General features: G+C 42.6%; 2 protein-coding genes across 9 annotated transcripts in view; one reads left to right on the forward strand and one right to left on the reverse strand.

The window, feature by feature from the left end:
- The first annotated feature begins 842 nt into the window (after positions 1-842).
- parapinopsinb (parapinopsin b) lies at positions 843-2,739 on the forward strand. The gene is made up of 4 exons (XM_028960991.1): positions 843-1,158; positions 1,230-1,558; positions 1,743-1,985; positions 2,479-2,739. Exons 1-4 carry the CDS (start codon positions 843-845, stop codon positions 2,590-2,592), a joined length of 1,002 nt encoding a protein of 333 aa, XP_028816824.1. The 3' UTR covers positions 2,593-2,739.
- A 184-nt stretch (positions 2,740-2,923) lies between these two features.
- The window catches only part of cacna1da (calcium channel, voltage-dependent, L type, alpha 1D subunit, a), a 75,356-nt gene continuing 60,815 nt past the window's right edge, over positions 2,924-17,464 (reverse strand). For 4 of the 8 annotated variants that reach the window (XM_028967005.1, XM_028967000.1, XM_028966999.1 and 1 more), the window contains 17 exons: positions 16,873-17,001; positions 16,679-16,744; positions 16,491-16,582; positions 16,265-16,424; positions 16,021-16,148; positions 15,835-15,931; positions 15,295-15,397; positions 15,112-15,213; positions 13,647-13,783; positions 12,660-12,776; positions 11,253-11,647; positions 10,056-10,178; positions 9,235-9,363; positions 8,994-9,151; positions 8,354-8,460; positions 6,183-6,488; positions 2,924-5,935 (listed from right to left, as the gene is read on the reverse strand). In XM_028967005.1, the coding sequence (XP_028822838.1) occupies positions 5,630-5,935; positions 6,183-6,488; positions 8,354-8,460; positions 8,994-9,151; positions 9,235-9,363; positions 10,056-10,178; positions 11,253-11,647; positions 12,660-12,776; positions 13,647-13,783; positions 15,112-15,213; positions 15,295-15,397; positions 15,835-15,931; positions 16,021-16,148; positions 16,265-16,424; positions 16,491-16,582; positions 16,679-16,744; positions 16,873-17,001 (2,655 nt within the window). In that variant the 3' untranslated portion in view covers positions 2,924-5,629. The remainder of the gene's footprint in view (positions 5,936-6,182; positions 6,489-8,353; positions 8,461-8,993; positions 9,152-9,234; positions 9,364-10,055; positions 10,179-11,252; positions 11,648-12,659; positions 12,777-13,646; positions 13,784-15,111; positions 15,214-15,294; positions 15,398-15,834; positions 15,932-16,020; positions 16,149-16,264; positions 16,425-16,490; positions 16,583-16,678; positions 16,745-16,872; positions 17,002-17,464) is intronic. The other 4 variants (XM_028967002.1, XM_028967004.1, XM_028967001.1 and 1 more) reach the window with 2 other exon arrangements.

Raw genomic sequence — 17,464 nt, forward strand, 5'->3', positions numbered from 1 at the left:
TCAGGTGCGAGCCGCTGCGCCACCCGACACGTCATCGCGAGGGGGCGTGGCCTCCCCACGCACGTCCAGGCGTCAGGGACCGAGTACAGGGGCTGAGAAACGTATCCGCAAGGTGTCGGGGTCTTTTGTGGAAACAACAGCATGTTTTTTTTTATTTAGTTACTGTTTTGTGAGATATGAAAATATAGATTTATTCCAATTAGAACTTTTAGTCACCAACTGTCAGGACCTAATATGTAAGAACATTGCGACACAAATCTTCTGATGATATATATCTACCAGAGAATGATGAACAGACCACCACCAAGAAAAAAAATCTATGTTATTTTATTCACTCTGATTTTGAGTCTGAAAAGAGTCAGAATGCATCTGGAATGATTTGAGAAACGTCACGCATGCGTATTCGTTAATGCGTAATGAGAGAGGACGTTTAATAAACTACGGTTTTATAGCCGGGAGAGCGTGTTTAAAATGAAACTCTTCTCACAGTTCAACACTGAAAAAAAGGCGGCACGAGGAGCAAGTCCCGCCCCCCGGCACAACGTAGCTCCGCCTCCGAGCGAAACTCGATCGTTTGGAATAAAATGAACTCATTTCGATTTGTAGGTGAGGCTTGTGCTGCACTGCTTGAGGAGAACTTCAGAAGAAGCTCCATGGTAGACCTCTGTGAGCTTCTGACCTTAGCTTAGGCCCGCAAGTAATCAGGGGAAGAGTGGAATCAGGAATAAGATTTTCTTAATTCCGGATCTGCAAGGCTTATTCCTGCCTTAAGTACATCATCCCAGCGACGCTCCGTCACCTCAGCTCTGTCTTCACCTTGTGCCTCTTTGTACCTGGTAGGCATGGAGCGCATCAGCCCCTCCACTAATGGTTCCTCAAGGGAGCAGCTGCTGCCCCGTGGTGGGTACATTGCTCTGTCTGTCATCATGGCGGGGGTCTCAGTGATGGCCATCATCCTGAATGCCACGGTGATTGCCGTCACCCTGCGACACCGGCAGCTGCAGCAGCCGCTGAACTACGCCCTGGTGAACCTGGCCGTGGCGGATCTGGGGGCGGCGTTGTGTGGCGGGGTCCCTGCGGCCCTGTCCAACGCGCTGGGTTACCATGCGGGAGGCTGGGCCGGCTGTGTGCTGGAGGGCTTCTCCGTGGCTCTGTTCGGTGAGTCTGCAGCGCCGCTCATTTCTTCCTGACAGTCATGGCAGCTGCCGTAATGAATCCTGTGTTCTCAGGGATCGCAGCTCTCTGCTCCATTGCACTGATAGCGGTTGAACGTCTACTTGTTGTTGCCAAGCCACTGGGAGGTATCAGATTCCGGAGGATCCACGCGGTGCTGGGCGTGGCCCTGTCGTGGCTGTGGTCTCTGCTGTGGAACATGCCACCTCTCTTTGGATGGGGTGAATACGAGCTCGAAGGCGTCCGGACGTCCTGCGGGCCCAACTGGCGCAGCCGAGATCCCAGCACTGTCTCCTACATCATCTGCTACTTCCTCCTCTGCTTTGCTGTGCCCTTTGCCATGATTGTTGTTTCATATTCATGGCTCATCTGGACCATAAGACAGGTGTGTAGTCTATAAGTACCAAGGCATCCTGGGAAGGCCCAAACCACTTGGCATTGCAGATCCTTCTAAGATATTCTAGTGAATTCTAACAGCTGCTCTTCACTTCACCTGTCACCTGAAGGTTGGAGTGACACGCAGTGTGCGCTCAGGGCTGTTTTCACTGACATTGCGTGTCCTGGTGCAGGTGGCTCGGGTGGGCTGTGTGCGGAGAGGGGCTGCAGCAAAGGCGGAGTCAAAGGTGACATGGATGGTTGTTGCCATGGTGCTAGCTTTCCTAGCTAGCTGGCTACCCTATGCCACCCTGGCATTTACTGTGGTGTTCGACCCCCAGATCAAAATCAGCTCTGTGGTTGCTATGATACCAGTGTACATGGCTAAGAGCAGTACCATCTACAACCCCCTGATCTACATTTTCATGAACAAACAGGTCAGTGAGCCCCCAATTCACCCAGTTAATCACTTTAATCAACTTGTTTGTCATTAGTAAATGAAATGGTGGACATATTTTCTGGTACTGGACCACGTGCGGTAATGGAATTGGTTAATGTTGGTGTTGTTTTTATAAAATGTTGAATTTAGTGTTGATGCTGACATGGCACTGAACACTCTCTAATCAGAGCCGGACATCTCTGGAGGTCGGTACAGTACATCACACATCCACAGGTTCTCCGCAATCCATCTTCTCAGAATGTTCTCTTCTATTTGACATCTTCCACAATTGGGCTGTGGCTGGAATTTGGCTCAGATAAAGGACAGAAGGAAAAGATTACGGCACAAAGGTGCCATCTAGTGTTATGTTATGGGGCTATTTAATTGTCTTAACAGTATTATACAATTCATACAATTTTTTCACTGCATCAGACCAAAGCCAAAACGGCACTCTATATGACATGATTGCATACTTAATTTTTTTTGTCCAGTTTCAGAGGTACGCCATTCCTTTCCTACTTTGTGGCAAGAATCCATGGCCTCCTGAGGAAGAGGAGTCAGAAGCTCCAACTGTCTTATCCTCCAACAGGAAAGCATCAGTTTAACACAGCTGACCCCTGCATGACCCTGTTGCGCCCACTAGAGTTAGTCTCATATCTACAGATTTTCAGCTCAACCAACCAAACTTACTTTATTCTTTCCCCAGTAGAAACTGACTACAAAGCATTATCTGAATAAATTGGTTTTGTGTTTGTCTATTGTGTTTTTGGGGCAGACAGGTAAGATGTTTCTATTTAAAATTCCATTTTACACATTATTTGAGCACTGGAGCCTCACATAAATAGTTGTGCAAAAAAATACATCCTAATCTGTCTCCTAAACAATATGGTAATAATAAATAATGTGCACATGCCCAAGACTCAATAATCAAACATCTTGAAATTTAATTTAAGTTTATTCAGTAATAATCATTAGCAAATAAAACTTCAGTATTAATTGAAACCCAGACCAAAATAAATTGGAAAAAATACAAAAAATGTATTCATACAAAACCTATAGGGGAATAATAAATTATCTGCTACTAGGGGAGATCATGTTACTGAATAAAAACATTACAGAGCAAATAATAGGACCTTCAAGTAGAGAACTTTCCACTGACCTGTCTGTGATTTTGTACATATTTTACAGTTTCTATTTCAATACAATTTGATCTCAATAATAATAATTATAACAATAACGACCGTAAATCTATAATTAAAAAAAATGTGGAAATTATATGGTGATTTCTCTGAAAGTAATGTTACAGAGAAAGTATGCACCTTTATTTTTTCCATCCATTTTTGTCCCAGCAGGTGGTAAAGTGAGATGTTAATGACAAATATGTAATACACTGAACCATACATCATCACAGGAAAAGTACAAAATACACAAAAGGTTAATAAAAAAGAAAAAAACAAAAGCACTATACAGTTATTTTGTGCAAAGACAAACAGCAATGTGCTAATAAGATTTCAAACCCATTGGTATGAAGGAAACCAAATCATTTCTTATTCTATTATTCAGGAGTCCCTGACATGAGGTAAAAGTAAGTTTAATCTTTAGTTTAACATATCTTTTTGAAAATAGTTTAAAAAAGAATGCATATTTTAACTTTTTATCCAGTAATTGCTACGAATAGTACAATGTGCCTGGAATGCGCATTGGTCCTCTTACAAGATAAATATGAACATAAACATATATATTTAATTTTATTCTCACAAACTTTTCAAAGAGCCCTTTCATTGTGCACATGTAGTGGAAACCCCACAGGTTCACGACAGTATTCGGTTGACTGGAAAACACAGTATTCATTAACAAACTACAAATCAACCACAAATCCCTGTAGACCCCATATACACATACACACATCTATAGATATATACCATATATAACCTGTGCACTTTCCAAGGCAATGCCTAAAGAGTCATACCTTTTTGTCCCTCCATTTTTGGAAATCATTAAAGTGGTGCACTGTTTTTGGGTGGAAGTGACAAATAGCAGTTTTTCGCTATATTTATCACACTTTGAAACCTTTTGCATTTAAAACACCTGTAAAGGTAGGAAATGCTTGTAATGAAACGGTTCGAACACTGATATGTTTCCACTGTGTGTATGGAGGTATACACAGAAACCAGAGAAGGAGGGAGAGGAAGGTGGGGTGTATTGCTTCACCAGCTCCAGCTCCACCTGACCAGGCCCAGCATGTCTGAGATACGTGCTTCTGCTCCCGGATAGACCGACCCACATCACAAGGTTCTTTTTCTTTTTTTTTTTTGTGGAAGCAACCTGGGTTCCAGTTCCAGGAAATGACTGTAACCTTATGTGAGTTCCTGTCCATTTTGATGGTGAGCCAATGGCAGAACACGTTTCAGTTGCACAGCTGAAACTTGGAAACACACATTTTTTATTCCAGAGACTAATTAAGCAGCATTTTCAATGCACAAATGCATTTCATATGAATCAAACCATTTCTTGTACAAAACATGCAAACAAAAATGACTGAGAGCCTCTGAAACAAATAGAGTGAAAACCCGTTTAAGACACTGTTTTCAAAAACTGTATAGAAAAGGGCCCTGCAAGAGAAGTTCCAGGGTCCAAAACTGCAGGAGTTTGGAGTGGATTTAGGATTTGCAAGCAAAACAGAAAACATTTTAGAATAGAAATAAAATGGTCAGTAAGAATGCATATGAGAGAAAAAGGCAAATCAATAATGCAGTACAGTACCTAATAAAAGAACACCAGTCTTCCTCAACACACACAAAGAATCCATATTGCTGATTTGTATATAGTACATAATTACAAAATATATAATGTCTCTATACAAATAGCTTTTATGTAAATAGTTTACAAGTCATGTACAGCATCTTATTATGAAATCAAACAGGCTATTGTAAAATTGAAAAAATAACCTGTCATCTAGTGCATTCACCCAAATGCTAAAATCCTGTCAAAAGTTTGTCCTGTTTGATAATGCAGGATCTGATAATGATATCCTCTGTGTAAACAGGTTTCCGCTGAAATCATAAGGTTCATAATCTATAAATCAGAATTCTTGCAAATATTCTTTTAAAAACAGCTGAAGGGGTAGCGCTCTCAGGCAGGGTGCTAAAGGGTGGGGTGATATGCCTTACTTTGCTTGCATTGAAAACGTGCTTGATATGCAGACCCTTAATAAAGTGACTGAGGTAATGACATCGTAGGTGTGATTGTCATCACCTTTTTTTGAAAAAAAAAAAAAAAAGAAAAAAAAAGCCCACCCCCCCCAAGACTCCTACATCATGGCGTTTTGGTCCATTCAGCATCATCCACAAGGTGACTTGCTGCCCCATTTCCAGGCACCCAGAGGGCCCACAGTCTGTCCAATAGGGACCAACATGCTTTCCCTGGCAACGGCATGGCATGCAGGGCATACCCTTGGCAAGCAGGACAGCAGGGGGAGGGTCATGGTGTCACACATGTGCCTTTCTACTTTGTTAAAAAGGCACTTCTTGAGGTTGTGAGTCAGTAGATGAATTTCAGTTTCTCTTTCAAGTTGTTGCATTTTTAAACATATTTTTCCCTAAGTTATAAGATGCACACTTGACATTTGCCATATAGTTTGTGCTATAAAGTTGTGATGCATATCATCTCATCTGCGAGGTCCTCCTCATATGGAGGTCGGGGTTCCGTCTCTGGCTCCTCATCACTGTAACTGGCAGAGATGTCCTGCAGGTCGTAGTCTCTGGGGTTGAGGATGGGGAACATACTGACCCCATTTATTCCTGTCGGGATGCCTCCATTCAGCAGGTGGCTGGCTGCACTCTCCATCTCATCAATCGTCATCTCACAGGCATCAGCAATCTCGTGCTTTGTGGCCGCCACAAACTTTGGGTCTTTAGCATACCTCCCTAATCCCTCCGAAATCAGCACCTAAGCAGAAATAAATAAATAAAAAATATGTACTAGAATTCCATCTTTCATGTCTTCACTCTAACATGTTATAGTACATGATCGTTCCCTGGAAAATTTTCATCCAAAATACAGTAATTATACTTGGTCAGACAACATTGATTTTCGGTATACATTTACTGTGTGATATACAGTGGCATCCAAAAGTGTGGGCACCTTTGCTTAAAATGGGCACTTATTTAAACACTCGGCATGATGTACGTCTTACCGCCTCCACCAGGCTGGTGGCGCTGCCCCTCTTCTGGTGGTACTGGTTGCGGTACTCGGATGGCACCTGCAGGTGTGCGGGTGAGTAAGTGCGTGGCTGGTACTCAGGGTCGTCAGTGTACCAGGAGCTTTTTCTGATCGACGTGTGACTGCCTCTCAGTGGCCTGTCCACCCTGATGAGTGGAGTGTAGTATGGTGAGCGGTCCTTGCTGGTGGGTGTGGCTGGCGGCGTAGCCCACGATCGTGTCGAGCGGGTAGGAGAGAGACGGTGGGCCCTGCTGGAGTCCAGACCTGCTACAGCCATGACCTGGTAAGCATAATTTTTTAATGCATTTTTAATGCATTTACATACACCTCCACATAATATATATACACATAAATAGCTGTAACCATAGGGCTCCCACCTAATAATACATCCCCAACAAAACAAGCATGACCCATTAATCCATGGTCTCTACAAGAACTCAGAATGTATCTGCTGTGGTATCTGTTCCCTTTAAGTCTTGGCCACCCAGGACCACGTCAACGAATCTTTCTTAAAATTTGGTACGTCCTGACCTGGAATATCCCACAAGAGGGGATGTGTGATGTCACAATGACAGCCCAAGTGAGAAGTGGGTATGGGGTTGGGCAATGGTGAACTGGTAGTTAAAATTGCAAATTTTGCTCTATGGCAATATTTACATTTACATTTATGGCATTTATCAGACGCCCTTATCCAGAGCGACTTACAATCAGTATTTACAGGGACAGTCTCCCTGGAGCAACTTAGGGTTAAGTGTCTTGCTCAGGGACACAGTGGCAGTAAGTGGGATTTGAACCCAGGTCTTCTGGTTCATAGGCGAGTGTGTTACCCACTAGGCTACTACCATCCTATTTTGCCTTTACACGGACTGACACTGAACAAAGAGATGTATGCAAATATGCAAAGTCAAAGATGCGACAGGACAAATTTGGATCAGAACCTAAACCTAAAACCTAAAGTATCTTATTTATGTCCAGCAGTTCCTCGGTATATCCTTCTTAAAATGTACCTCTTTTTGAGGAAATTTCTTATGGCATTTTTATTTTTTATTAAGCTGCAGTATTGCAAAATATAGTATTTTGAAAGCAATGGGTGTTGTAATTTGTATGTTTCTCTATTGAAAGAAAGATTTGATAATTTTTGTGTACGTTTTTATTGATTTGAAAGCAAGTGGCATTTATTATATTGCAATTCTAAATATTGATATCAGTAATTGCAAAATTACCTTTTCTCCAAATTGTGTCCAAATGTAACATGTTGCCTGGTCACAATGGTCATAACACCAACAGGGACTTTAATGACATTGTATTCAAAAACATAGACTTTAATATAAAGTGTGACCCCCCTTTAGAATCTACAAAAGCTTTATTAAAAACTGAATAAGGAAGCAGCCCCGTAAGCAGAAGGTCGCCACTGAGGTGCCACTGAGCAAAGCACCGTCCCCACACTGCTCCTCAGGCGCCTGACATGGCTGCACACTGCTCAAAAAAGGTGATGGGTTAAAAGCAGAGGACACATTTTGTGTGCTGTGCTGCAGTGTAGCACAATGACAATCACTTTCAGATCAGCTTCCATTTTGGAGTCTTTACGCTTAAATTACGGCATTTAACAGACACTCTTGTTAAGAGCAATATACATCAGTGCTTTGTAGTCCATTTCTGATCTGATTTTGGCAGCATTGGCACCATGGACCTTAGCAGTCATTGACTGAGCTCTGAGACATTCCAAGGTGGTACTGTTCCTACACGCTTCCACATTCCAAAATTCAGCATGGATGAAATCTCAGAAAACATCTTATTGCAAAGTTGTCCTCCCATACCTGACCCACGCTATAGGAGACAGTGTGACAGTTTCATAACTGACACCTATACTGTGAAAGGCAACAGAAATAACATGGCCTGCATTGTGTGTAAAATCAAGCCAATGACTAAAATTAGATTTTCAATTGAGTGCTTTTGTTATACTACTTGTGTATGCATTACTCTGCATGTTTATACTGAAAAAAATTAATTATTGATGAAGCACTTGTCTTTCTGTCTTGTTCCGTATTCTTTGCATGAAGGCACATTGAGAAGTACACGCATCATTTGGTGTCTGGGTGGGCAGAGGAGCAGGAGGAGCTGTAGAGGAGCATGCCCATGCAGTACCTGATGCTGCATTAAGTGAAGTGGTAGAGATGTGCGTTGGTGTGGCAGCTCATCCTGACTGCTCTGTCTGCGAAGACACTCAAAGTTGAACGACGGCCTCCGGTGGCCTGTGTGGCCAGAAAACCAGCAGCAGTCAGTAATCATCATGTGGTTACAGGTTACATGGTTATGGTGTTACTAAAAAGACCCTTAACTGTGATACTGAATTTCAGATGAAAAAGAATTTGTTGGGCTGTCAATCAATTAAAAAAGAAACACATACACAATGAATTAATCATAATAAACCTTGGCTAGTTCTTAAAAACCTAAATGTAAATGTTGCGTTTGATTTTAATTCTTTGCATTATATAAAAAGCTGCCATATCGTGGATGCAGCACAAGATCCTGTGTTTCAAATTCTCAGCAGCTGTATGTCTTTTATTTTAGTATTTTAGTATAAGTGTTTAATGCATTAATTTTGACAGCCCTAACAATTACACAGAACTCAACAATGAATCAATTATTCATTGTTAATTTTAAAGATTAAGAATTGTTGCTTTATTACTTTATACTTTTTAAATCAGACTGTAGTAGTAGTAAAAGTTATCATCATTCATTTGACTGGTGTAGTGTTGGTATAGTGTGGACCAGGAGAAGTCACCCTGAGGTGTAGGAGGAAGCAGTCGTCTCTTTGGTGACCTCCGGGAGTCGTGGTAGAGGAGCTGCTCATCATCATCGTAGTAACTGTCAGGATGGTGGTACCCCCTGGGAGTTTCATACTCCTGGTCACTGTTTGGACACCTGTCCTTACATGAGAGCCTTTAACACAACCAAGTAGCCCATTGGCTAACGGGGCACACTACAGTACCAAGAACATTAAAACCAGCGGAACCTAGAGGTACCTGTCTCCAGATAGCATGCTGTCATCTTCATAAAACTCCTCCCCGCTGTAGTACTCGCCCGAGAAGCGATCTTCATCAATCTCCTCCTCCCTGCGGATTGTGGGTCGACGCCGGTCCCCACCGTGTGACCTGTGGGTGGGTGAGGAGTGAGGAATAGGATGCGGATCAGTCCAAGCCTCGGCACATCGGGGGACAGAGGGGTTGCAGTATTGCCCATGCACTGCCATGCAGACATTTCCCTTCCATGGACGAGGTTTCAGCTGGCATCCACATGAAGCATGAAGCAAGCACTAGCCTCGCACGCTCATTATTCATAAAGAACAACTCCAGCTTAATCCTGATGACTTAAATATGGAAATAATGAATTCCACAAAACAAATTCCAATGCGTTTTCACCACTGGAGTCATCCTTTAAGCCAGTTGCTTTGTTGCCGCGATGGATACATGAAGATTCAACCATTTGTGGTATTTTGACCCGAATATATGATGCTTTCTCTTCCACAGTGGGTTCAAAGTTTGAAGCAGACCCAGAATCTGTGGTTTAAGCATCATTCATTAAACAAAGAATTTAGTGGTGTCAAAGACTACAATGGTTCATGAAGTTCATGAAGGCCATTTCCAGCTGAGCATCTCCTTCATCTCCTATTCACATTCATACAGCAAGCCTGCTCTGGTCTGGGATTTTGTCTTGAACCTCACACCCTTCCCCCCATCAGTATGAATTGATGAAATGCTGTGTTACACAGATTCAAGTTCAGGGTGGGGCAGGCAGGAATGTTTGTGATTGACTGGCGTGCCTAGAGCATCTGAATGCTGATTACCCATTGGCCAGATCAGCAGTAAGGAATGCACTGTTTCCTGTAGACATGAAAATACACGGTACTTTAAAAATACATAACCTGACATTTAAAACATACCTAATATAGGTCTCATAGTAGCGCCTTCTGTCCAGTGAGCAGAGAGATGGTTAAGAGAAAGCATTTGGTTAGGAAGGAGAGGAGAAACGAGAGAACAGAGAAAGGGAGAACAGGGATGATGGGGATAACATATATATCATTATATACAGTATATGAGACATATACAGCATATTTATATATGTAGAGCCATGTGGGAAGGCATGAATACATCAGCAGGTATGATTAATAAGCAACACTTTGTTCTTTGCCTGCATTATTAATATTTAGATTATGGTCTCTGCCATTTTTGTACTCTATTTTTTACAAAATAGAGTACAAAAAATACAAAATATGTATTTTTATATATTTAAGAATTTTACAAATATTTTTGAATATTTTGTCAATTTGTGTGTCTATGAGCCAGTAGAATCCACATATAGTGCACAGTCTGAATTATGCAGTGTAGAGTTAGAAGATGCCTGATAATTACAATCTGGGACATACTGGCAATCCCTGGATCCATGCAATTACATTACAGTGTTGGTAATATGTTGTTACTGAAAAGTAAAGATTAGTTGCTGATTGTTGGAGTGATAAGGGACTACCTGGTCATCTGATTAAGAGTAATTAAATTATTACCACTACACAAGTAATGTACATTCTACATTACATGTATCAGGATTCTCCCCTCTTCTTAAGGTAAAAGGTTCAGCTGTTCTGGAGGTTTAATCCAGATGTACTGTTGTTCCTGTTCTGATCTTGGCAACTCTCAAAGTGTCAGAAATTCTCTGAGAACAGTTGGCGATGGAGACCGTATGTAAGGTGTATTGAGAGAAGTGTGTCAGAAAGAGGAAATGGAATATGAATGTTACTATTAATGCATTACAATTGGAATGCTATCCGACAAAACCTCAATATTCACAGCCAATGAAATCCAATCCACTAATGTAATGAGGGTAATGATGGATGGAAAGCTTAGGATGGACAGGTGAAGAGTTTAAAGGTCATTTATATATCCTTCTCGCTAATAGCAATCGGTCTCCAAACACTCCAAGAACATCTCTCAACCTCACAAAACCCTCACAACACAAAATGAAAAATGACACTTTTTGTGGTGGTCACCTTGATCCATGGGGAGTCCTGGGCTTATCATAGTCTGGAGGGTAGAAAGGACCCCCAGGATAACCGTTAGGGGGAAGATGCTCGTAGTAGCGATGGTGGCCACCATTGGGAAGGCTGGAGACGTTGGCGTTGTTGAGGTTGATGTTGGTAGACTTCAGCGACTTGCCATAGGAGTTGTTATGGTGATGGTGGTGGTGATGGTGGTGGCGGTGGCTGTTTTGGTGGGCCATGGCATTGGCACGGCACAGTCTTCCCACAGGGTGCTCCATGTGAGCATAGTGCGGAGGTGGCTGCACTTGGAGCGGGCGCTGGGTGGCATTTGTCTGGTGCCCTGAGCTCCTTCGGTGGTCACTATTGATGTGGTTGATGTGGTTGCCAAAAAGACCTCCATTCCTCTGTGAATGAGGGGTTTGGGTTAAGTACTATATAATGCCTACTCCACAACTGCAAGCATAACAGCATTAACGTTGTCTGGAGAAACCTCATGAGCAGAAAGAAGGCAGAAAGCTGGGTCAATGATATATGGCATATGTGTAAACTGATGAAGAAACTGGGTTCCTTCATCTGAACTTGAGTAGAATAGAAAAAGAAAATGCCAGTGGATGCTACTGATTCCTGTGAACTGCCTTGTAAAAGCACCTGCCTACTGCCGCAGAGCAGATTCGGTAATGAGCTGTCAGCCCAGCCACTAACAGAGTGGCTGGATTTCCGTGTGTCTTCTCCTAAATGGGCAAAAGGCCATTGAGTGGTTACAGATTATCCCTTACATCTTATAGATAGCTTGCAAGCAGAATCTGAGCTTTGTTCTCTCCTACCGTAATAGAAAGCTGGCCTCAAAAATAATTATTGAAACCAGTCAGGGCCCAATGCTCATGAATCCAAAGCAACTGATTGCTTTAATTTTCAGTTCCTTCAACTCCTGATATAATCTTTAACAAAATGGCAACACTGGATACCTAACAACCCTGAGCACCTCCTTACCTCTTTACTTTACACAAAATAACACTAGACTTGATTTAACTCCTCTGGATCAATTACACATCAATATGTAAAGTGAATTTTGTGTTTTTTCACATTTTTTAACATCCGGTTCCTTAGAATGTGATTTCAGCAAATGAATGTATGTGATAAACACAGATAAATTTCTAAATAACAGAAATGAGCATGTAGCTGATTGTGAGTCAAGATAGGATTTTTTTTTTATTATATTAGAAAAATTCTCACTACATTCTCACATATTTCTCATTTAACACAAGTTGAAAGTGTCTGTTCAAACCACAAAAATCCCAATCACTTTTCCCAACAGACCCGGATGCTCAAAAATGCTAATTTGATGAGGATTCAGTAGATCATCAGTATAAACTGGAGTTTATGTTTATTTATTTCCTATAATTGTGAATAAATTACCCTATAAATCTCCTCGTCCTCCTCTGGAATAAAGTCTACTAGCTCCTCGTCCTGCAGGTCACATGATATCGCTCGGCGAATCTCTGGCCCAATATCATGCAGAGTTCGAAGGCCAGCCTGTAACCATGACAACAGAGCCCATGTGTGATTAGCCTAAGTGTTTAATGTCAGACACACACACACACACACACACACAAAGTGGCCAGACACACTTAGAGAGACCTCACACTGATCTCCTTTTTTGTAGAAGTGATCATGTTTTGAATGGAGCTCCTGAAATCCTGAACTGCAAACATCTGGGCTAAACAGATGTTTAAAGTATATAATACCATGCTGGAAAATAATGTTTTTCGACTAAAAATAGAAATAAACCTGCACAGTATGAGATGGAGAAAATCAGTTCCTCAAGGGAAAGCTGGGGGTGATGACGTGTCCATGGGAATGGGTGAGAACAGAGATATGGAGACACATTTCCATCCCAGAGTGGCTTTCATTACAGAACGGCACAACTTCACAGACTCGCCATTATTTCACCAATAAATGCTGTGTAACATTACAGTCACTGGGACTAAATCACTATCTATAATATAAAACAGATCAACTGTTCCTTCATATGCAGATATATGACTGCTACTACAATGACCCACATATATTCAAAGTCTCCCATTTAATTCTAATTCCTCCTCTACAAACTTGTACCTGTTGCCTATTTTTAGGCCAAAAGAAACAACCCCCCCACTGTTGCAGTGATGCCTCCTTATATGTTATCAACAAGACATCTCAACTTAGATAACCAAAAGCTTGTTTGCATGTCAATCATTTTACCAATAATTATAGGTAGCTGGTGGGGGGTGGTGCAGAACAAATACATGAGAAGAGAAGAAACATTTTCAATCTCTCTTTCATTAAAACAAATATAACAACATATTGATGAAAGACATCTCCACCATGTTCCACACACACACGCACATACACACAGGTACTCACCTGCAGTGCGATGGCTGTGTTGTTGGGCTGTGAAGGATGCACACCCACCAGACCTTCCTCTTTGCGTTTCTTGAATTTCCTAAAGTAGTCCTGTATCAGGAAGGTGGCATAGAACTTCCCCACGGTTACCTCATCATCTGAGTGAACAGACCACAAACGCTTCCTGTGACAGCAGGTCACTAAACACGTCCTGTTACAGTCCTGGGCTGTACCACCTGACCTGCCTTCTCCACCTGCTCCCCCAATCAGCTCTCGCATCCAGACTAACTACACGTCTTCCCTCTCACCTCACCTCAACATGACTGTTAATATCATAAAGAATATTGTCCTGTACAGTTAACACTTTGGTCTTGGCAACATGTGCATATCAGCCCGACACATCAGCAATAATGAATGACAGATTTTTTGTGCCCAAAATAAGATCTTGAGTTGGTGAGTATTTTAAAGGGAATGTATCATTGTAGAAGACCATGCAGAACGAGGAACATGACTGGAGCTGCACACGCAGGCACAGGGTGAGAGAGCAGGCAGGGAACAGGCAGGAACAGTGAGGAACCAGACCCATGAGTCCTACAGGACGGCCTCACCTCATCTGAGCTGTCCTGATGTCTATTTCCTCCTACCTCCAGCCTGACTTGTCCACAAATATTTCAGTAGCTCTAATATATGATGATATATATATTTGGAATTCCAGCGCTTGGTCCCAACACACATCTGCATTTGTGGGGGGAAACACTGCATTCCGAAGGCCAAGCACCCTCACAATGACAGCAGAACCAAAGCACAAGTAGGCAAAATGTGACTGTAAAACACCACTACTAAGCACCTACATGTGACTCAGCTCATGCAAGCAAGCAGCATGTGACATGTGCATATGTGCACGTATGTGAGTGTCTGTGTATGTTAGAGAGAGTTAGGAAGGTTGTGCCTGCAAGTTGGAGAATAATATTCTGAAGCAGGGGTCTGTATCACTTTCAACAAACATTTGGGGACAGACTGGAGAGAGAGAGAGATAGGTAACACTAGTTCCATGCCACCACCCTAAAACAGAATTGCTTCAGAATATTCTGAAGTACTAAGCAACGTTTTGTAAGGATACAGTCAAGTAAAGGAACAGTGGCTGTGGAAAAGCTCAAGCAGTGAGAGTGGGAGAAAAGAGCAGGAGAAAACAAGAAGAGAGAGAGAGAGAGAGAGAGAGAGACTGCATGCACTGGCAGTACGCCAAAGACGCCATGCAAGCCTGAAAAGCCCAGAACAGTTACTCACTCACTGACATTCATACAGACATACATACAGAAAATACAACATAGTACAGAGCAGAAAAATTTCAGCGCTTAGTGGCTCCCCTCCTGATGGGAGGTCTGCGCTAATCTGATTGGTGGAAGAGTGTGATTATCTGTGTCACTGCTTTTTTTTGAGATTTCAGTGAACAGAAGGCTGACTGTGGCATTTTTATGTCACTGACCACCAGCTGGAGGCACCACTTGGTCCAGGAGCTTCATGCTTGTTCTCTTCCAGATTTTCTTGATCACAGCTCGCAACTCCTCGTTTGCTTGTTCCAGGTTACCTGTACCACATCACCCAATAACAGCTCAATTGTGGGAGTAGCTTCATAACACATGTAATCAATGACATTGTGTTTTCTCACCCTCGGTTTTAATCTTCAGTGCGGTCCTCACCAGGGCGAACAGTGTGGCGTTGAACATGACGGTGCCATCACTGTTTAACGGCATGTTCATTGCCACCAGACGCTGAGAAGGGAACACCGAATAAATGTTATGTCTATAAATATCTGTAAGATTTTATAAATTGACACATGCAAGAACACAAGAAAGGCCTCAGCCAATTTAACACATTATCCTATGATGGTTCCTATAGTAAGACTGCTTATGCTGTTCATCTGTGAACTATTTACTATTTACACAAGAAAAGAGAAGACTGAAGGGCAAAACCCTGCAAAACAGTATAACTGAAGGATAATGTAGGAGAAGCATGGAAAAACACAACCAATGCAGAAACAAGGCATCTGGTGGAGTCTGCAGGTTGCAATATAAATCTGTCTAATCCTGTTTTCTGTAATTATTACTGCTAAAAGCTGCCATGTAAATTATTATTGTTGTTTTTTCTTATTATTATGCATGTCACGCATGTAATGTTGTGTGCATATCTGTCTGTCTGCTGATTGTACCTTGCAGGCCACTCTGTGAGGACACAGCTTGCCAAAGCCCAGAGGAGGCTGAATGCGACGCAGCAGAGTCACAACATCCAGATGTTTAATTCTACCTCTGTGCCACACACACACACACACACATTGAGAGTTCCACACAGATCTCAGATATGGACAGAAACATCTGTTATACATGTGAGCACTCACTTGGCCTCTGGATCATACTCAGACCAAATCCTCTTAAACTCATCCAGGTGGTGTGGACCCAAAATTGACCAATCACGGGTAAGGTAGTCAAAGTTGTCCATGATGACAGCGACAAACAAGTTAATGATCTAGCAAAAGCAGACCACATAACCCCCATATTTGAATAGTCGTGCCTTTTATAGCAATAAGACCTTTTATAGCAATATGATAAAATACCGCTTGTAATTAAAATGAATGTGTGTACCAGGAAGGCACAGAGCATGTAGAATGTGATGAAGTAGATGATGGCAAAGCTACTCCCACAGGTCATCTCTTCTCCAGGGTTATAGTCTGACTCCGGGTCACACAGCTTCCCTGGCATACATGCCAACATGATCTCCTGCCATGCCTCTCCAGTGGCACACCTGCACAGTCACAGAGTTACACACAATCCACAGTACTAGAGCACATACACACACAACGCCATTGACCTGAAGAGCAGCAAGACAGCCTGAGGGAAGGTCTGGAAGTTGTTGTTCCTGTTGATGTGTGTACCATCAACCATGGCAATTTTCCCAAAAATCTGAGGAAATAAACCCACAGGTACACAGCTGTGTATTTACTGTTATCTGAGTGGGTGGGGTGAGGCAGGGCAGGGGTTGAGTGCCAGGAAACTCACCTGCATCCCAATTACGGCATAGATGAAGAACAACATGGCTATTAGTAGGGCAACATAGGGCAGAGCCTGTGCGAGATCACAGAGAAGGGGAGACAATTAATTCATTAATTTTTCATTTTCTGGACGTGTTTAACATATTATGATTTATTCTCCTCTTTGTAAAATATGTAATTTATTCAGAAGGTGTTTCCCACCTGAAATGACTTGATAAATGTCCAGAGAAGGGTCCGGATCCCCTCGCCCCTGCTGAGCAGCTTCACCAGTCGCATCACCCGAAATAGGCGGAAGAAGGTGATGGAAATGCGAGCGCTGTCCTCTGTGTTCTGTGGAGATGGGGACTGGGTCAGATCGGGCAGGTGGAGGCTGGGCCACAGAGAATGCATGGAATCTGGTTGTGCTTAGTCTCCCCCTCCAGCAGGGGGCAGTAGTGTAGGCTACATGGTTCAGTGTGGGGGACACAGTCTGAGCTGTTACATTAATTTAAAGCTTGTAGTATATAAAAGTTGGATATAACTAGTGCAGGTTGTATAATATGAACTAACTGTTTTTACATCTGGACCAGTTCCAGACTGGGAGGCCACCATGTGAAGTTGGAGGCAAAGCACACCCAAAAACCTACTGGCAGCAGTAAAGGCCTAGAGAAGAAGGGGAGGATGGGTGGGATGCATGCTGGGTAAATATAGACCATACTTGACTGGTCTGGCTCTGCATGAAGCATGGTTCCCGTGACCCAGAGTCACTCCATGCACAGTCACAGTGGGACACCCCCGTCCTGACCCAGGAGGT

The sequence above is a fragment of the Denticeps clupeoides genome, chromosome 2 (genome assembly GCF_900700375.1).
Source record: "Denticeps clupeoides chromosome 2, fDenClu1.1, whole genome shotgun sequence".
Lineage (NCBI taxonomy): Eukaryota > Metazoa > Chordata > Actinopteri > Clupeiformes > Denticipitidae > Denticeps > Denticeps clupeoides.